The 13940-nt window shown below is 33.6% G+C and overlaps 1 protein-coding gene and 1 long non-coding RNA gene across 2 annotated transcripts; one reads left to right on the top strand and one right to left on the bottom strand.

The window, feature by feature from the left end:
- Positions 1 to 8421: 8421 nt before the first annotated feature.
- LOC142175411 (uncharacterized) lies at positions 8422 to 9164 on the top strand. Its single transcript, XM_075242081.1, has 3 exons — positions 8422 to 8590; positions 8675 to 8740; positions 8847 to 9164. The coding sequence occupies exons 1-3, from the start codon at positions 8471 to 8473 to the stop codon at positions 9015 to 9017; spliced, it is 357 nt and encodes a 118-aa protein (XP_075098182.1). The 5' UTR covers positions 8422 to 8470; the 3' UTR covers positions 9018 to 9164.
- Positions 9165 to 11686: 2522 nt separating this feature from the next.
- On the bottom strand, positions 11687 to 12555 carry LOC142175484 (uncharacterized). Its single transcript, XR_012704556.1, has 2 exons — positions 12277 to 12555; positions 11687 to 12029 (listed from the first exon to the last, which is right to left on the bottom strand). It is a non-coding gene; the product is annotated as an uncharacterized LOC142175484 (long non-coding RNA).
- Between the last annotated feature and the right edge of the window lie 1385 nt (positions 12556 to 13940).

Here is a 13940-nt window from a genome sequence, read left to right as displayed (position 1 = left end):
GAGCAAGGCGATAATTCTACTTTAAAAAAGTTGAAAGAAAGGAATTTTGCGAGCATTTCTAGGTACTATCTTTATACTTGGTAATTAACTCAACCACATTTGATACATCAAATCTATGTTACAGTGCTTTAGCATGTTCACTTGAATGTGTTGTTGATGTTTCTCTCCTTAACTTCTAAGGCAATTGAATAGATAGATATTGATCAAATTCATATTCCTATTCATTTAAAGTCCTATAGACCACCGATGCAGCATGTCTTCAACGCGCCTCAGCATGTCGATCTGATAGAAGAGCCATCTACTGCCCAGACTATGGTTATTTTCCTTCAAATATTTTCTAAGTCACTTTCCTGTTTCCACTTAGATAAATGTTAATCGAATGCATGGTTCTTAATTTCCCAGGTTATTCAGGTTACGAAGAATGTGGCACCTGACATCTCTTCTGCAATGCCAACAACAGAAAATATCCCGCAAATTACAAGTCCTACCATGACAAGTCTAGGAATTTATCAGAGGATATATCTGACATCAAATTCATATTCTACAAGTATGTTGTATCAAGGCGAGAGTTATACTCTTAAAAAAGATGGAAGAAAAGAATTTTGCGAGCATTTCTAGGTACTATCTTGATACTTGGTAATTAACTCAACCACATTTGATACATCAAATCTATGTTACAGTGTTTTAGCATGTTCACTTTGATGTGTTGTTGATGTTTCTATCCTTAACTTCTAAGGCAATTGAATAGGTAGATATTGATCAAATTCATATTCCTATTCATTTAAAGTCCTACAGACCACCGATGCAACTTGTCTTCAACGCGCCTTAGCTTGTCGATCTGACAGAAGAACCATCTGCTGCCCAGACTATGGTTATTTTCCTTCAAATTTTTTCTAAGTCACTTTTTTCTTTCTACTTAGATAAATATTAATCGAATGCACGGTTCTTAATTTCCCAGGCTATTCAGGTTACGGAGAATATGGCACCTGACATCTCTTCTGCAATGCCCACAACAAATAACATCCTACAAATTATAAGTCCTACCATGACAAGTCTAGGAATTTATCAGAGGATATATCTGACATCAAATTCATATTCTGCAAGTATGCTTGAGCAAGGCGAGAGTTATACTCTTAAAAAGATGGAAGAAAGGAATTCCGCCATTTCTAGGTATTATCTTTATAATTGGTAATTAACTCAACCACATTTGATACATTAAATATATGTTACAGTGTTTTAGCATGTTCACTTTGATGTGTTGTTGATGTTTCTATCCTTAACTTCTAAGGCAATCGAATAGGTAGATATTGATCAAATTCATATTCCTATTCATTTAAAGTCCGACAGACCACCGATGCAACATGTCTTTAACGCGCCTCTGCATATCGATCTGACAGAAGAACCATCTGCTACCCAGACTATGGTTATTTTCCTTCAAATTTTTTCTAAATCACTTTTCTCTTTCTACTTAGATAAATGTTAATCGAATGCATGGTTCTTAATTTCCCAGACTATTCAGGTTACAGAGAATGTGGCACCTGACATGTCTTCTGCAAGGCCCACAACAAAAAACATCCTACAAATTACAAGTCCTACCATGACAAGTCTAGGAATTTATCAGAGGATATATCTGACAACAAATTCATATTCTACAAGTATGCTTGAGCAAGGCGAGAGTTCTACTCTTAAAAAGTTGGAAGAAAGGAATTCTGCAAGCATTTCTAGGTACTATATTTATACTTGATAATTAACTCAACCACATTTGATACATCAAATCAATATTACAGTGTTTTAGCATGTTCACTTTGATATGTTGTTGAAGTTTCTGTCCTTAACTTCTAAGACAACTAAATAGGTAGATATTGATCAAATTCATATTCCTATTCATTTAAAGTCCTACAGACCACCGATTCAACATATTTTCAACGCGCCTTAGCATGTCGATCTGACAGAAGAGACATCTACTGCCCAAACTATGGTTAATTTCCTTCAAATGTTTTCTAAGTCACTTTCCTGTTTCCACTTAGATAAACGTTAATCGAATGCATGGTTCTTAATTTTCCAGGCTATTCAGGTTACGGACAATGTGGCACCTGACATCTCTTCTGCAATACCAACAACAGAAAACATCTTGCAAAGTACAAGTCCTACCGAAACAAGTCTAGGAATTTATCAGAGGATATATCTTACATCAAATTCATATTCTACAAGTATGTTGGATCAAGGCGAGAGTTCTACTCTTAAAAAGATGGAAGAAAGGAATTTTGCGAGCATTTCTAGGTACTATCTTTATACTTGGTAATTAACTCAACCACATTTGATACATCAAATCTATGTTACAGTCCTTTAGTATGTTCACTTGAATGTGTTGTTGATGTTTCTCTCCTTAACTTCTAAGGCAATTGAATAGATAGATATTGATCAAATTCATATTCCTATTCATTTAAAGTTCTATAGACCACCGATGCAGCATGTCTTCAACGCGCCTCAGCATGTCGATCTGACATAAGAGCCATCTACTGCCCAGACTATGGTTATTTTACTTCAAATGTTTTCTAATTCACTTTCCTGTTTCCACTTAGATAAATGTTAATCGAATGCATGGTTCTTAATTTCCCAAGTTATTCAGGTTACGAAGAATGTGGCACCTGACATCTCTTCTGCAATGCCAACAACAGAAAATATCCCGCAAATTACAAATCCTACCGTGACAAATCTAGGAATTTATCAGAGGATATATCTGACATCAAATTTATATTCTACAAGTATGTTGGAGCAAGGCGATAGTTATACTCTTAAAAAGTTGGAAAAAAGGAATTTCGCGAGCATTTCTAGGTACTATCTTTATACTTGGTAATTAACTCAACTATATTTGATATATTAAATCTATGTTGAAGTGTTTTAGCATGTTCACGTTGATGTGTTGTTGATGTTTTTGTCCTTAACTTCTAAGGCAATTGAATAGGTAAATACTGATCAAATTCATATTCCTATTCATTTAAGTCCTACAGAACACCGATGCAATATGTCTTCAACGCGCCTCAGCATGTCGATCTGACAGAAGAGGCATCTGCTGCCCAGACTATGGTTATTTTCCTTCAAATTTTTTCTAAGTAACTTTTTTTTCCTACTTAGATAAATGTTAATCGAATGCATGGTTCTTAATTTCCCAGGCTATTCAGGTTACGGAGAATGTGGCACCTGACATCTCTTCTGCAATGCCCACAACAAATAACATCCTACAAATTACAAGTTCTACCATGACAAGTCTAGGATGGAAATTTTCTTTTTGTTTTCTTTCGTCAAATTGGTTTTGAATTGCTTTTCTTCTTTAATTGCAGTTGATTCTTTGAAAAGATTAGAACGAATATGTGATTATGATTAATAAGATCTATAGTTTACAATTCTGTATTCTTTTGTAAAATCTTGTAGTTCTCTAACCTAGGGTTGGTGCAAACAGTAGTACTCAAAAATCAAAGTAAGACATCTAAGACCTTTTGTTGTATGCGATTTCTTTTTTATTGAACTAGCTAAATATGATCAACATTCATCAATGATATCGATCTGAGGTCTTTTATAGAACATGACTTCTTCTTTGATTGAACTGACTAAATATGATTAGCATGTATTCATCATTTTAGGAACTTACATTTTTTCCTTTAATTTTTAATTTATGACTCAATCATGTTGTTTAATAGTATAAACTATTTGTTTTAAATTATATACTCATAATGGGGTACACGCGCAAAGCGCGTACCCTAAGACTAGTATATATATATATATATATATAATGGAGTAACATTTTTCATTTCGTTGTTGTATTTAACTAAATTAACCTTTTCAATTGTCTGTATTTTTAGAGAATGTTATAAAATTTGATAATTAAATAACAATGTGTTTTCTGTTGTTTACAGCCAAAAACTTTTGATAGGCATTTAAAAACTAGTTAAACTTTTTATTTTTCCTAAAAAGAATGGATATTTAAAGTGGAAATATAAAATTATAATATTAAAAGTAGAAATAGTGTTTGAAAAGAAAGCTAAACTTATGAGTGCAAATTATTATTTCATACGAAATACTTTTTAATAAGCTTTTCAATATTCTACCAAGTACTTTCAAATAATAAATATACAACAATAACAACAATAACATACACGGTATAAAATTTACAAGTGGAGTATGAAGAGGGTCGTAGGTACGAAAATCTTACTCCTACCTTGTGAAGGTAGAGAGACTGCTTCCGACAGACTTTCGGCTCAAAGAAAGTATGGTCACAGCAAACAACAAAGAAATACGTAGCGTGGAGAACCTTAAGAAAGAAAAACAGTAATAACAACTCGAAAAATAAGATAACTGAAACAAAATAAACAACAAGTGATAGTAACATGTAAGAATGGGAATACGAGAATAACATTAGTCGTATGACTGCTAACCAACCAACTACCTTAATTCTCGACCTTCACACCCTTCTATCAAGAGTCATATCATCGATAAGCAAAAAAATAGTAAATATTAGTACTAGTATTTATAAATATTGAACTCCAATATTTCCATACACCCCTAGTACTAAGAACCCGTTTGGACATAAGAAGCTTTTCACTTTTTTTCGAAAAAATTCTTTTTTTATCCGAAATCAGTATTTGGCTATAAAATTTGTAATTTTCGCTTGACATGAATTTTGGAATTTTTTGAAAATTTAAAAACTCCAAAAAGTTATTTTTCAAAATTTCACTCGGTTCAATCACAAAACTTCAAAAACAATCCAAAATTATATTCATTCCAAACACAACTCTAATTTTCGGATATAATTTTGAGTTAGATTTTTTTTTTTTTTTTGAGAGTTTATAATTCTTATGTCCAAGCGCCCACTAAATCAAAAACCAAAGAGAAAAAGTTATTTTCGTCCTTTTGCCGCTGAAATAAAGCCTGTGTTAGGAGAGAGCCTACTCTTCTTGCAGCGCACGAAAATGATGTACTGCCACTGCCACTGCCACTGTTGTCTTTTGGTATCTCTTTAGCGCAGCAGATTATGATTTGCCTACAGCTAAGGAAATGCACCTTCAAATAATTAAATTCTAAGATCTCGTTTGGACATATGAAAATGTTGAAAAAAGAGTATCCAAATATGTTGCAAAACTTATAATTAAGCGTAACTTCATCTTCAATTTAAATTTTAGTGAAATTTCTAGTTTGAAAAAAAATAAAATTGAAATTCATGTCCAGACGCCTACCAAATCTAACTGAAAAGTCTGCATAAAACTAATTAACCATGCGAAGATTTGTAATCCAAGTAAAAGAAGGATATCATTTTGGTCTTTAAACCCTATAATTGATCCTTTTTTTTGTGGTGCACAGCTAAAAAATTAATAATAGTAACGGCTCTATTTCTTTATAATACTATAATATAATTTCCTTCATTTAAGTAGCAAAATTACTTGTAAAATCATAAAACTGGATAAACTATATTTCTACATGCTTATAATGTTTTAATTGCACTACATGAATGATTAATTTATACGCAACGCTATAATTAAACATTAAAAACTGATCTCTTAATTAGTATATGGTTATTTGCAAGATTCTTGCCATGACCACTGGTAGTACAATTAACTAGTTGCTCTGATCAAATGGTTTATGTGGCAGAAATGCCCAAAATCATTTACTGTACACATCTCCGAAAATTTTAATATAGTCAACAATAATTAATCAATCTTTGTATATTTGCTATTGATGGCCAGAATATTCACTTCTAGCAAAACCAAAACTATCCAAACTCCCAATTCTTTTGGCTCGCAATTGGCATCGTCAACTTTAGTAAAGTTTTGAATCTGTTCACTTGTGATCTTGCTTTTTGACTGGAGACGGGACAGATTATATACTTAAGGAAAAAAAGGCTGGGGGAGATCACGGTGAAGCTATGTTGGCCCGAGGGTGGTCAGCTGGCCACTATTCACCGAAGAATGATACTACGTATAAGGTAAAATATTACTTGTTATTGATTAAACATAGACTTTGAATACTCTTGCATAGTCCACTGACAAATGGTGTTTAGAATTTGAATATCCTTATTGAATTTTTTGACTTCGCCAAATTATCTATTTTAAGGACACAAAAAAAGGAAAATATTATATTATTAATACTTCAATTTATCTATGTATGCAAATAATTAATTACCACAAATTGCCTCGTTTAAGGTTTTGCATGCGTGGAGCTCTTTCTTGGACGTAAAATTTTAGTATATTGCATGGAATTAAGTAGGACATAATTGCATGTTGGGATATTAATTTAAGTATCAATCCCAATATAATAATTTGTTGTTGTGGTCCCAAACTAATCAAATATATAATTCTGCCCCATCATAAGGTGAGATTTGCAGTGGTTCAGCATCATATACAGTTTAGACTAAAATTAAATTGCATGAAGACTATTCGAAATTTCTATAATTAACATCAAATTAAAGTCTTGATTGAAATGTCATGTGATCCAAGAGGTTAATCATCAATAATACTACGGATTTTTGTCTTTTTGTCCAGACCTTTCAACTAGGCCAATTTATGTCGCTCCCTTTTTTTTTTTTAACAATATATTAATAATGTGAATTTTTTTTTACTTGGTTAGTATAAGTAATTAAATCCATGAAATTATATATACTACTCATATGTTTTTAAAAAGAAATGTTGGGTGTGCGAACAAAGTCTCACATTGATAGCTGAAAATATTGGAAGTCTACATATAAGGTGTATGGATCTCTTAATAGTGTGAGATCTTTTGGAGGAAACCGTGCGGGATTGGCCCAAAGCGGATAATATCACACAATGTTAAGAGTGTATTTGGGCTAGTTTAGCCCAACAACTGGTATCAGAGTCCAGGTTCAGCGGGACGAGTATGGAGATGGCAGAGTGATGGTGCGCGATGACACGCACACAAGAAGAAGCTAGTTATAGCTTCGGGTGCCATAATATTCTAACACAATGTTAAGAGTGTATTTGGGCTAGTTTAGCCCAACAAGAAATTATATAAAAACAAATTGACAAGGCAAATAATAACCTTCATAGAAACATCTATTGTGGGTCGAGTATGGGTGTTCTAGTTTTACACGTAACAAAAACAATAATTTAATAAAATTTCATCGGTGAGATTTGAGAAAAATAGTATATACCCTATCACATAAATTAAATCTACAATGGCAAGCATTATCGTGCAATTACTGACGCTTTTATCTAGAGTAGTTTTTGCTAGAAATAAATTGACGATTTATACCTCTTAATCCAGTTTCACTTCTTCAAAGATATAAATACTTTACTTGTTATTTATGTTTCTTAATATAGGGAATAATTGCATAGACCTTCCATCATGTTTCGTTTCATCACACTAATCTCCCTCTTGGTATATGACATTATGTTTACTTTTCTGATTTTAGTAGGCGTTTGGACATAAAAATTGTAATTTTCTTAAAAAGTATAAAAATAATATTTGAACATGCATTTTACTTGAAAGGTGATATGAGAGAAAAAGATAAGATAACGACGCAACCACACTAAATCGATTGTTATATAAAGTGACACATTTCGTCGTTACGTAAAGACGGATTTAACGACACGATACAATAAAATTTAAGTAACAATCAAAACAAACATTATTTTTAAAGTAACAATACGATACAATACATTAGATAACGACCGTCCAAAAAGGCTGTTAGCATCACTATTTGAATGATCAAGGATCTCACCTTTTCTCCTATAGATAATCCCACTTCAGCTAATAATAATAAAAAATACCCCAATAAATTATCAAACACATTTTCTGTATTAACTACATGCGATGTACACATGCATTACCATGAAAAGGAAGTAAAAAAGAGATGCAACTTTGAACCTTAGACCATCTTTTATTTTATTTTATTGATTATTTGGTGGTGAAACAAAATGTCTATATTTCCATCTACTAGTAATAATTATTTTCTTAATTTCTCATTAATTGAATAATTATTCGTGGGTCTAATGATTATATCAGTGAAAAAGTAATTATAGATAAGATTTTCCTTGTTTATCCCTTGGATCAGATTTTATTTTTTACCATTTTTGCAGTACCTTAATATGAAAGGGTTTCAAGAATCAGCAAGCATTTTACGCCACTGGTATCCTAAATAATACGTTAAATAGGATTTTATAATTAGTTAAAATAGTGTACAAATATTTATATTATCAATACAAATTACAAATACTTTTTTTTTTTTGGTTAAAAAAATTACAAATACTTCATTGTATCATAATTTGCTTTTGTATCGTGAAAAATCCAATCATATTTATGTCGTACTACCTTTTTAGTGAACCGAAGCGAAATCAAACGGCGACTGATGATCGACCATCTAGATCCAACGGTTCACATTTATTTCGTAGCCTTATATAAACGAAGTAAGATACGTTCCACATCAACGTTTGCCCTAATCAATCGAAGAAGAACGACGGCGATGGAGATGGAGAAGCAGAAGCAGAGCACTGAGGAGGATCTTCACATTGATAAGAAGCAGAAGGAGATCACTGAGGAGGATCTTCACATCGATAAGAAGCAGAAAACAGAGAATCAACAGGTTTTTTTTAAATTAGTATTTAGTTTTTACCTTTAGATCTTCGTGTATTTCTCTTTTAATCTGAAGTTTATTTATGATACCTAGGATGAGGCAGCTAAAGCTCCTCGGTCTCTGAAAAAGCCACGCAAAAATAAACAGAAGCTGGAAAAGGTGCTTAAACTAATTATTATAGTAATTTTTTTTTTATATTTTTTGTTTTTAATACTTGTAATTTCTAACTGATTATCTCTTTAATTTTTTGCTGAATATGCTTTAGGTCGAATATAATTTGGGTTTTAGCTCAGGCAATATTCTGCTTTGCCCGCCAATTTGCTGCCATTTGTATCCGAACATATATGATGCTCAAGGAGATAAACACTTTAAAAACTGGATCCTTGAAGAACAACACAAACGCGTAGTCGCAATGAAGAATCTAAGGAGGTGGTAACTAGTGCAGTATTAGTAGTACTCTTTGATTATTCCTATCTTTAACCCTAATATAACAATAGTTCAGAAGCTTAATTTGCTTATTGGTATGTACTAGTAAGGACTGAATTTTTATGTTAGTGAATGCATTAAGTAACTTGGAATCTAATTAGATAAATGCTATGCTTATCTACCTTTTACTATATGTGGTCTTACCTTAGACTTTTGTGGTTCGGCCCTTCCTCAAACCACGCGCATAGCGATAACTTAATGCACTGGGTTACCCTTTACTATATGTGTGCTTATTGCGCTTTCTCTAACTTTTGTTCAACATTATTGAAATCCTTTCAGTTTTGTTTCATTCTGACCATTGGAGTTTGGTTAATGTGGTATTGTAAACTTGTGTATGTTCTACTTTTTGCTCTATATTCGGAAACTTCAAGCCATTGAGCTGAGTTTCTATCGGAAACAGTCTCCCTGCCTTTAACGTAAGGGTAAGTCTGCGAACACTACCCTCTGTAGATCCTATTTGTGGGATACTGGGTTTGTTGTTGTATTTTGAAGTTCAAGCCATTATGTCGCATGATAAAATGGTTGTAATTATCTTTCTTTCATGGTCTTGGTTAACAAGTTTTATGGATCAACTTATCCTTCCATGTTAAGTTGTTTTAATGTACGTTACTCGGTCTTTTAAAAAATATGATAGGGTACGTATTGGATCCTCTAAAAAATAATGTATTTTTTAAGGATCTTACACGAGTGCGTCAACAATTTTGCAGAGTCCGAACAACGTGATTTTAACTTGTTATGCTACTCTTTCACTGTGAAAGATCAAATGCTACTTCAGGTTATGAGTAGCCGAGTAACACAACTTAGGCACGAATTTACTGTTGTCTTTTCATATTTCTAATCTTCGTCTTTCTTGAGTCTCCATTCGAGTTCAATTTAATAATTTTTGTGTAACTTAGATTCTGGATAAGCGAGTCATGTACTATTACTGTCTCCCTAGTCTAGCGGCAATATAAGTCTAACTTTAATCAAGAAAAACATCTTGTTACTAGGTGTTGCCAATGTTTCATTTCATCTTTTCATTAGCCGAGACTAGGTGTTGCCAATGTTTCATTTCATCTTTTCATTAGCCGAGAGCCTAGCGGAAACAGTCTTTTTGCCCACATAATGTAGGGGTAAGGTCTACGTATACACTTTCAACTTAGACCCCATTTGTTGGAACCCGTTTGATTTGTTGTTGTATATACCAAGAAAAAAGGCAATGAAATATAAAAATCTGATTACAACCACCAATAGAACTCATTTTTTTTCTTCATACTTAATCAGAGAGGTCTTCAACTAATTCGTACTCGGGCCAAGCAGTGTTTTAAAAGACATAGGTGTGAGATACGGGGCGTTTTACTTAACGTGGGACGAGGCGTAAGGCCCGATACATGGAGCGTAGGTCCCATGGATATTTAAATCTATTAATTTATAAATTAATAAAATAGCAAAATAATCACAAATAATATAGAAAGTACATTAAAAAATCAAAATAGATTAATAAACTACAAAAAAACAAAGTATTTAGCACTTTTTTTATAAATATAAACAATGCAATAATTTTGAAGTTACTATAAGATAAAACTTAACTATAACATCTTATCTTTCAAACAATTAAAAGATCAATAATATTTTAAAAAATATTATCAAATTACACAATTTACCTTTTTAGAAGTTAGCAATCAATAAGCTCATTGATAATGTAATTTAAAATATTATTCCTCACGAATAAATATAAAACTGCTTTCAAATAGCAAATTAATAAAAGTTTGATAATTTATGAGAGACATAGAACTAAAATATTTATACCTATAGTAAGAGAAGATGTAAATTTTGGCTATTCAAATGATATTTACTCTCCGATGTTCGCAATTAGTAAATATGCAATATCATGACTCGTTATTTTGAGTTATTCTCAATCTTCATATTTATATAGATGAATAAACCTTTAATCATTCGTTTGTTAAAAAAATTTGAGTGTTAACAATCCTAATTAGGGAAATTGATGCATGATTTGCGCCAGGAACTATTAAACGAGCCTTGAACAAAGAGCGTTAGGCGTGTTTTGGACGCACATTCGGGTGCTTGGGGCGTAAGTATAATAAAACTAAGTCCCACACGTAAGTCTCGAGGCATACCCCAGGACGAGCCCAGAAATGTGTCCCAAGAAAACCTTTTAAAACACGGGGGGGGGGGGGGCAAAAACCACTGTAGCTCTGGATAATTTTTCTACTTATGGAGCCAACAACCAAACAACCCCTTAAATGGATAAAAACTTGTTAAAACCTATGGCTCGCCAAATCACACACTGTAAGATCTCTCCCAAATGTCTCACACTCACAACTAGGGTTGGGCTCGATATTTCGGTTCGATATTTAAGAATTTCGGTTCGGTATTCAGTTTATCAATTGTGTATACTAAATACCGTACCAAATTATTTCGGTACGGTTCGATATTTTTTATTTTGGTTCGGTATGGTTTCGGCACGGCTTCGGTCTAATAATCGCTAAAGAAATAAACTTATTTTGGTTCGATACTGTTGCACCAAACTGGAAACAACAAAATTAATTAATTGACAGAAATAATTTTTGTCCAGAAACAAAATTGAGAGAAACAGTTCGAATGCCAAGACAGAAACAATTCGAATGCCAACAAAATTTTTGGCTTTCTGTAGTAGTATATGGAAATTGGAAACACTTAAACTTGCTATCTATAATTCTATATTCTTCTTTTTTTTCTATTTGAAAACACCATATTCAAAACAAAATAAAAACACCTGAACATCCAACATTTTACACTGCCAATTACATTTGCAGTGTCCCAATTACATTTACACACTGCCATTGCCAAGAACACCTGAACAACCAATATTTCAGGAAACACCTACAGTTATATTTATACACGGCAATTATATTTACCAACTGGAAACACCTGAACAACCAACATTCTTCGAAAAAAGGCCATCCACAAACAGAGCAAACACCTGAACATTGGCATTCATTCACAATTCAGCAAAACCATAAACACAACCATAATCAGCTCTGTTTAAGGAACAACAAGAGCTCAAAATGCACCTTAGCCAAAATGTTTACTTTCATTTTATTGAACATACCCAAATACCCAATAATATAATTTCAAGGTAAAACAAATAAAAACTGGTAAAAAGGTTTAAAAAAAGAGTTAATCTTTAGCAGCTCTAGCACAAATTATGGAAGAAACTAGAAACATACCTTTGAATTTTGATTAGCAGCCGATCTCTTTGAAGTCCCAACAAGCTTTTGAAACAACGGCCCATCTCTTTCTGAATTTGTGAAACTATCGCAACAACAGCCGATCTCTTTCTGTATTTGGTCTTCGTTTGCCCGGAATTTGTGAAACTATCGCCCTAAATCGGAATTGACTTTCTGAGGAGTGAGGACTGAGGAGTGAGCTGAGTTCGTGACTGCCTAGTGCCTAATGCTAATGCCCTAATCTTTAGAGTTTAGACCCTAATTGAATAGAGAGTGGGCTTGGGAAGTTAGGCTGGGACACTGGAGTGGGTAGTGGGCTGGGAGTTATAATAAAATTTTTTGGGCTGGGGCGCTGGGCAGTGAGTGTAGTAGCTAACTATAGGTCCAACTTAAAAAGTCTTTAAAACTTCGGTAATTCGGTATACCGAAATTTCAAGATTCAAATACCGAGGACCGTGCCGTAATACCGAAAATGTAATACCGAATTAAATCGAAATATCAAAAAAAATTGAAACCGAAATACCGAATTAATTCGATCCGGTTCGGAATTCGATTTTTCGAATTTTATGTCCACCCCTACTCACAACCCACTCCACCACCTTCTCAAATCCTCACGATCCATAAATCGTTTTTAGTGAAGCCGAGGAAATTGATACGAAAACTGGAAACAATGATAATATTTGTACCTTGAATTTTGGAGAATTATAAACCCCCAATTGATGCTACTGCTGTTGGGAAAATGAAGAAATTTGGGGCGATTGTTATTGGGAAAACTAATATGGATGAGTTTGGCTCGGCTTATAAGGTAGTATATTATTCTTTCTCATTTGGTTTATTTGAATTAAACTTACTTGTTAAGAAAATATTTTGCCTAATCACAGAAGATATTAAACAAATTTTTCAATTAATTATTTCTATTTTTCTCTTTCTCAATTTCTTTTTGAATTCCCGTTGTAACCGATAAGTAGGGATTTTGACCGCTTATTTGCTCTCTTTTACTTGTGTTTTATCTCGAAAATGCTTAAAGGTATCCCCGAGAACTAATGAAATGAGCTTTCTTGCAGGAATATTGGGAAATGAGCCAAAGAAGTGAAAATCAACTCAAAAACGAGTCAAAATTGGACAAGGACCAAAACAGGGCAAAAGTGTTTATAGTGCGGACCGCATAATTTTGGTGCAGCCGCAGAAGAGAGGTTCAGAGACTTGGAGATTTTGAGCAATTGAAGCTGTGCGGACCGGACAATTATTGTGCGGCCGCATAAGCCAGTGTGCGACCGCATTCACTAATATGCGGACCGCAGAGGAGGAGATTCAGAGAACCTTGAAGTGAAGTTGTGCGGACCGCATGAATATTGTGCGGCCGCACTCACAAATATGCAAGTCCAAATCCCAGTTCAAGCCAAGTGTGCGGCCGCACTGAGAAATGTGTGGTCCGCACAACTAAACGAAGTGCGGCTGCATCCCAATTTTGTGCGGCCGCAGAAGGCCCAGTTGACCAGTCAAGCTCAAAGTGCGGACCGCAGTCAGAATTATGCGGCCGCACAACCTCCGCAGGGGCATTTTTGTCAGATATTTTCAGCTTAATATAAATAGGACTTTTTGTCATTTTTAGGTTAAGTTGAGTTTTGGGAGAGCACCTGTGTTGTTTTTCTTTACTGCTTTAA

Source organism: Nicotiana tabacum, chromosome 21 (genome assembly GCF_000715075.1).
Source record: "Nicotiana tabacum cultivar K326 chromosome 21, ASM71507v2, whole genome shotgun sequence".
Classification (NCBI taxonomy): domain Eukaryota; kingdom Viridiplantae; phylum Streptophyta; class Magnoliopsida; order Solanales; family Solanaceae; genus Nicotiana; species Nicotiana tabacum.
Note: the sequence above shows the minus strand (reverse complement) of the source record. Positions and strands in the feature narration are given on the sequence as shown.

Bases quoted from the DNA above. Each gene is read 5' to 3' on its own strand.
- LOC142175411 (XM_075242081.1), top strand. From the start codon at position 8,471: ATGGAGATGGAGAAGCAGAAGCAGAGCACTGAGGAGGATCTTCACATT. The intron at 8,591-8,674 runs GTTTTTTTTAAA...TATGATACCTAG, and splicing joins AGAAAACAGAGAATCAACAG to GATGAGGCAGCTAAAGCTCC. The intron at 8,741-8,846 runs GTGCTTAAACTA...AATATGCTTTAG, and splicing joins ATAAACAGAAGCTGGAAAAG to GTCGAATATAATTTGGGTTT.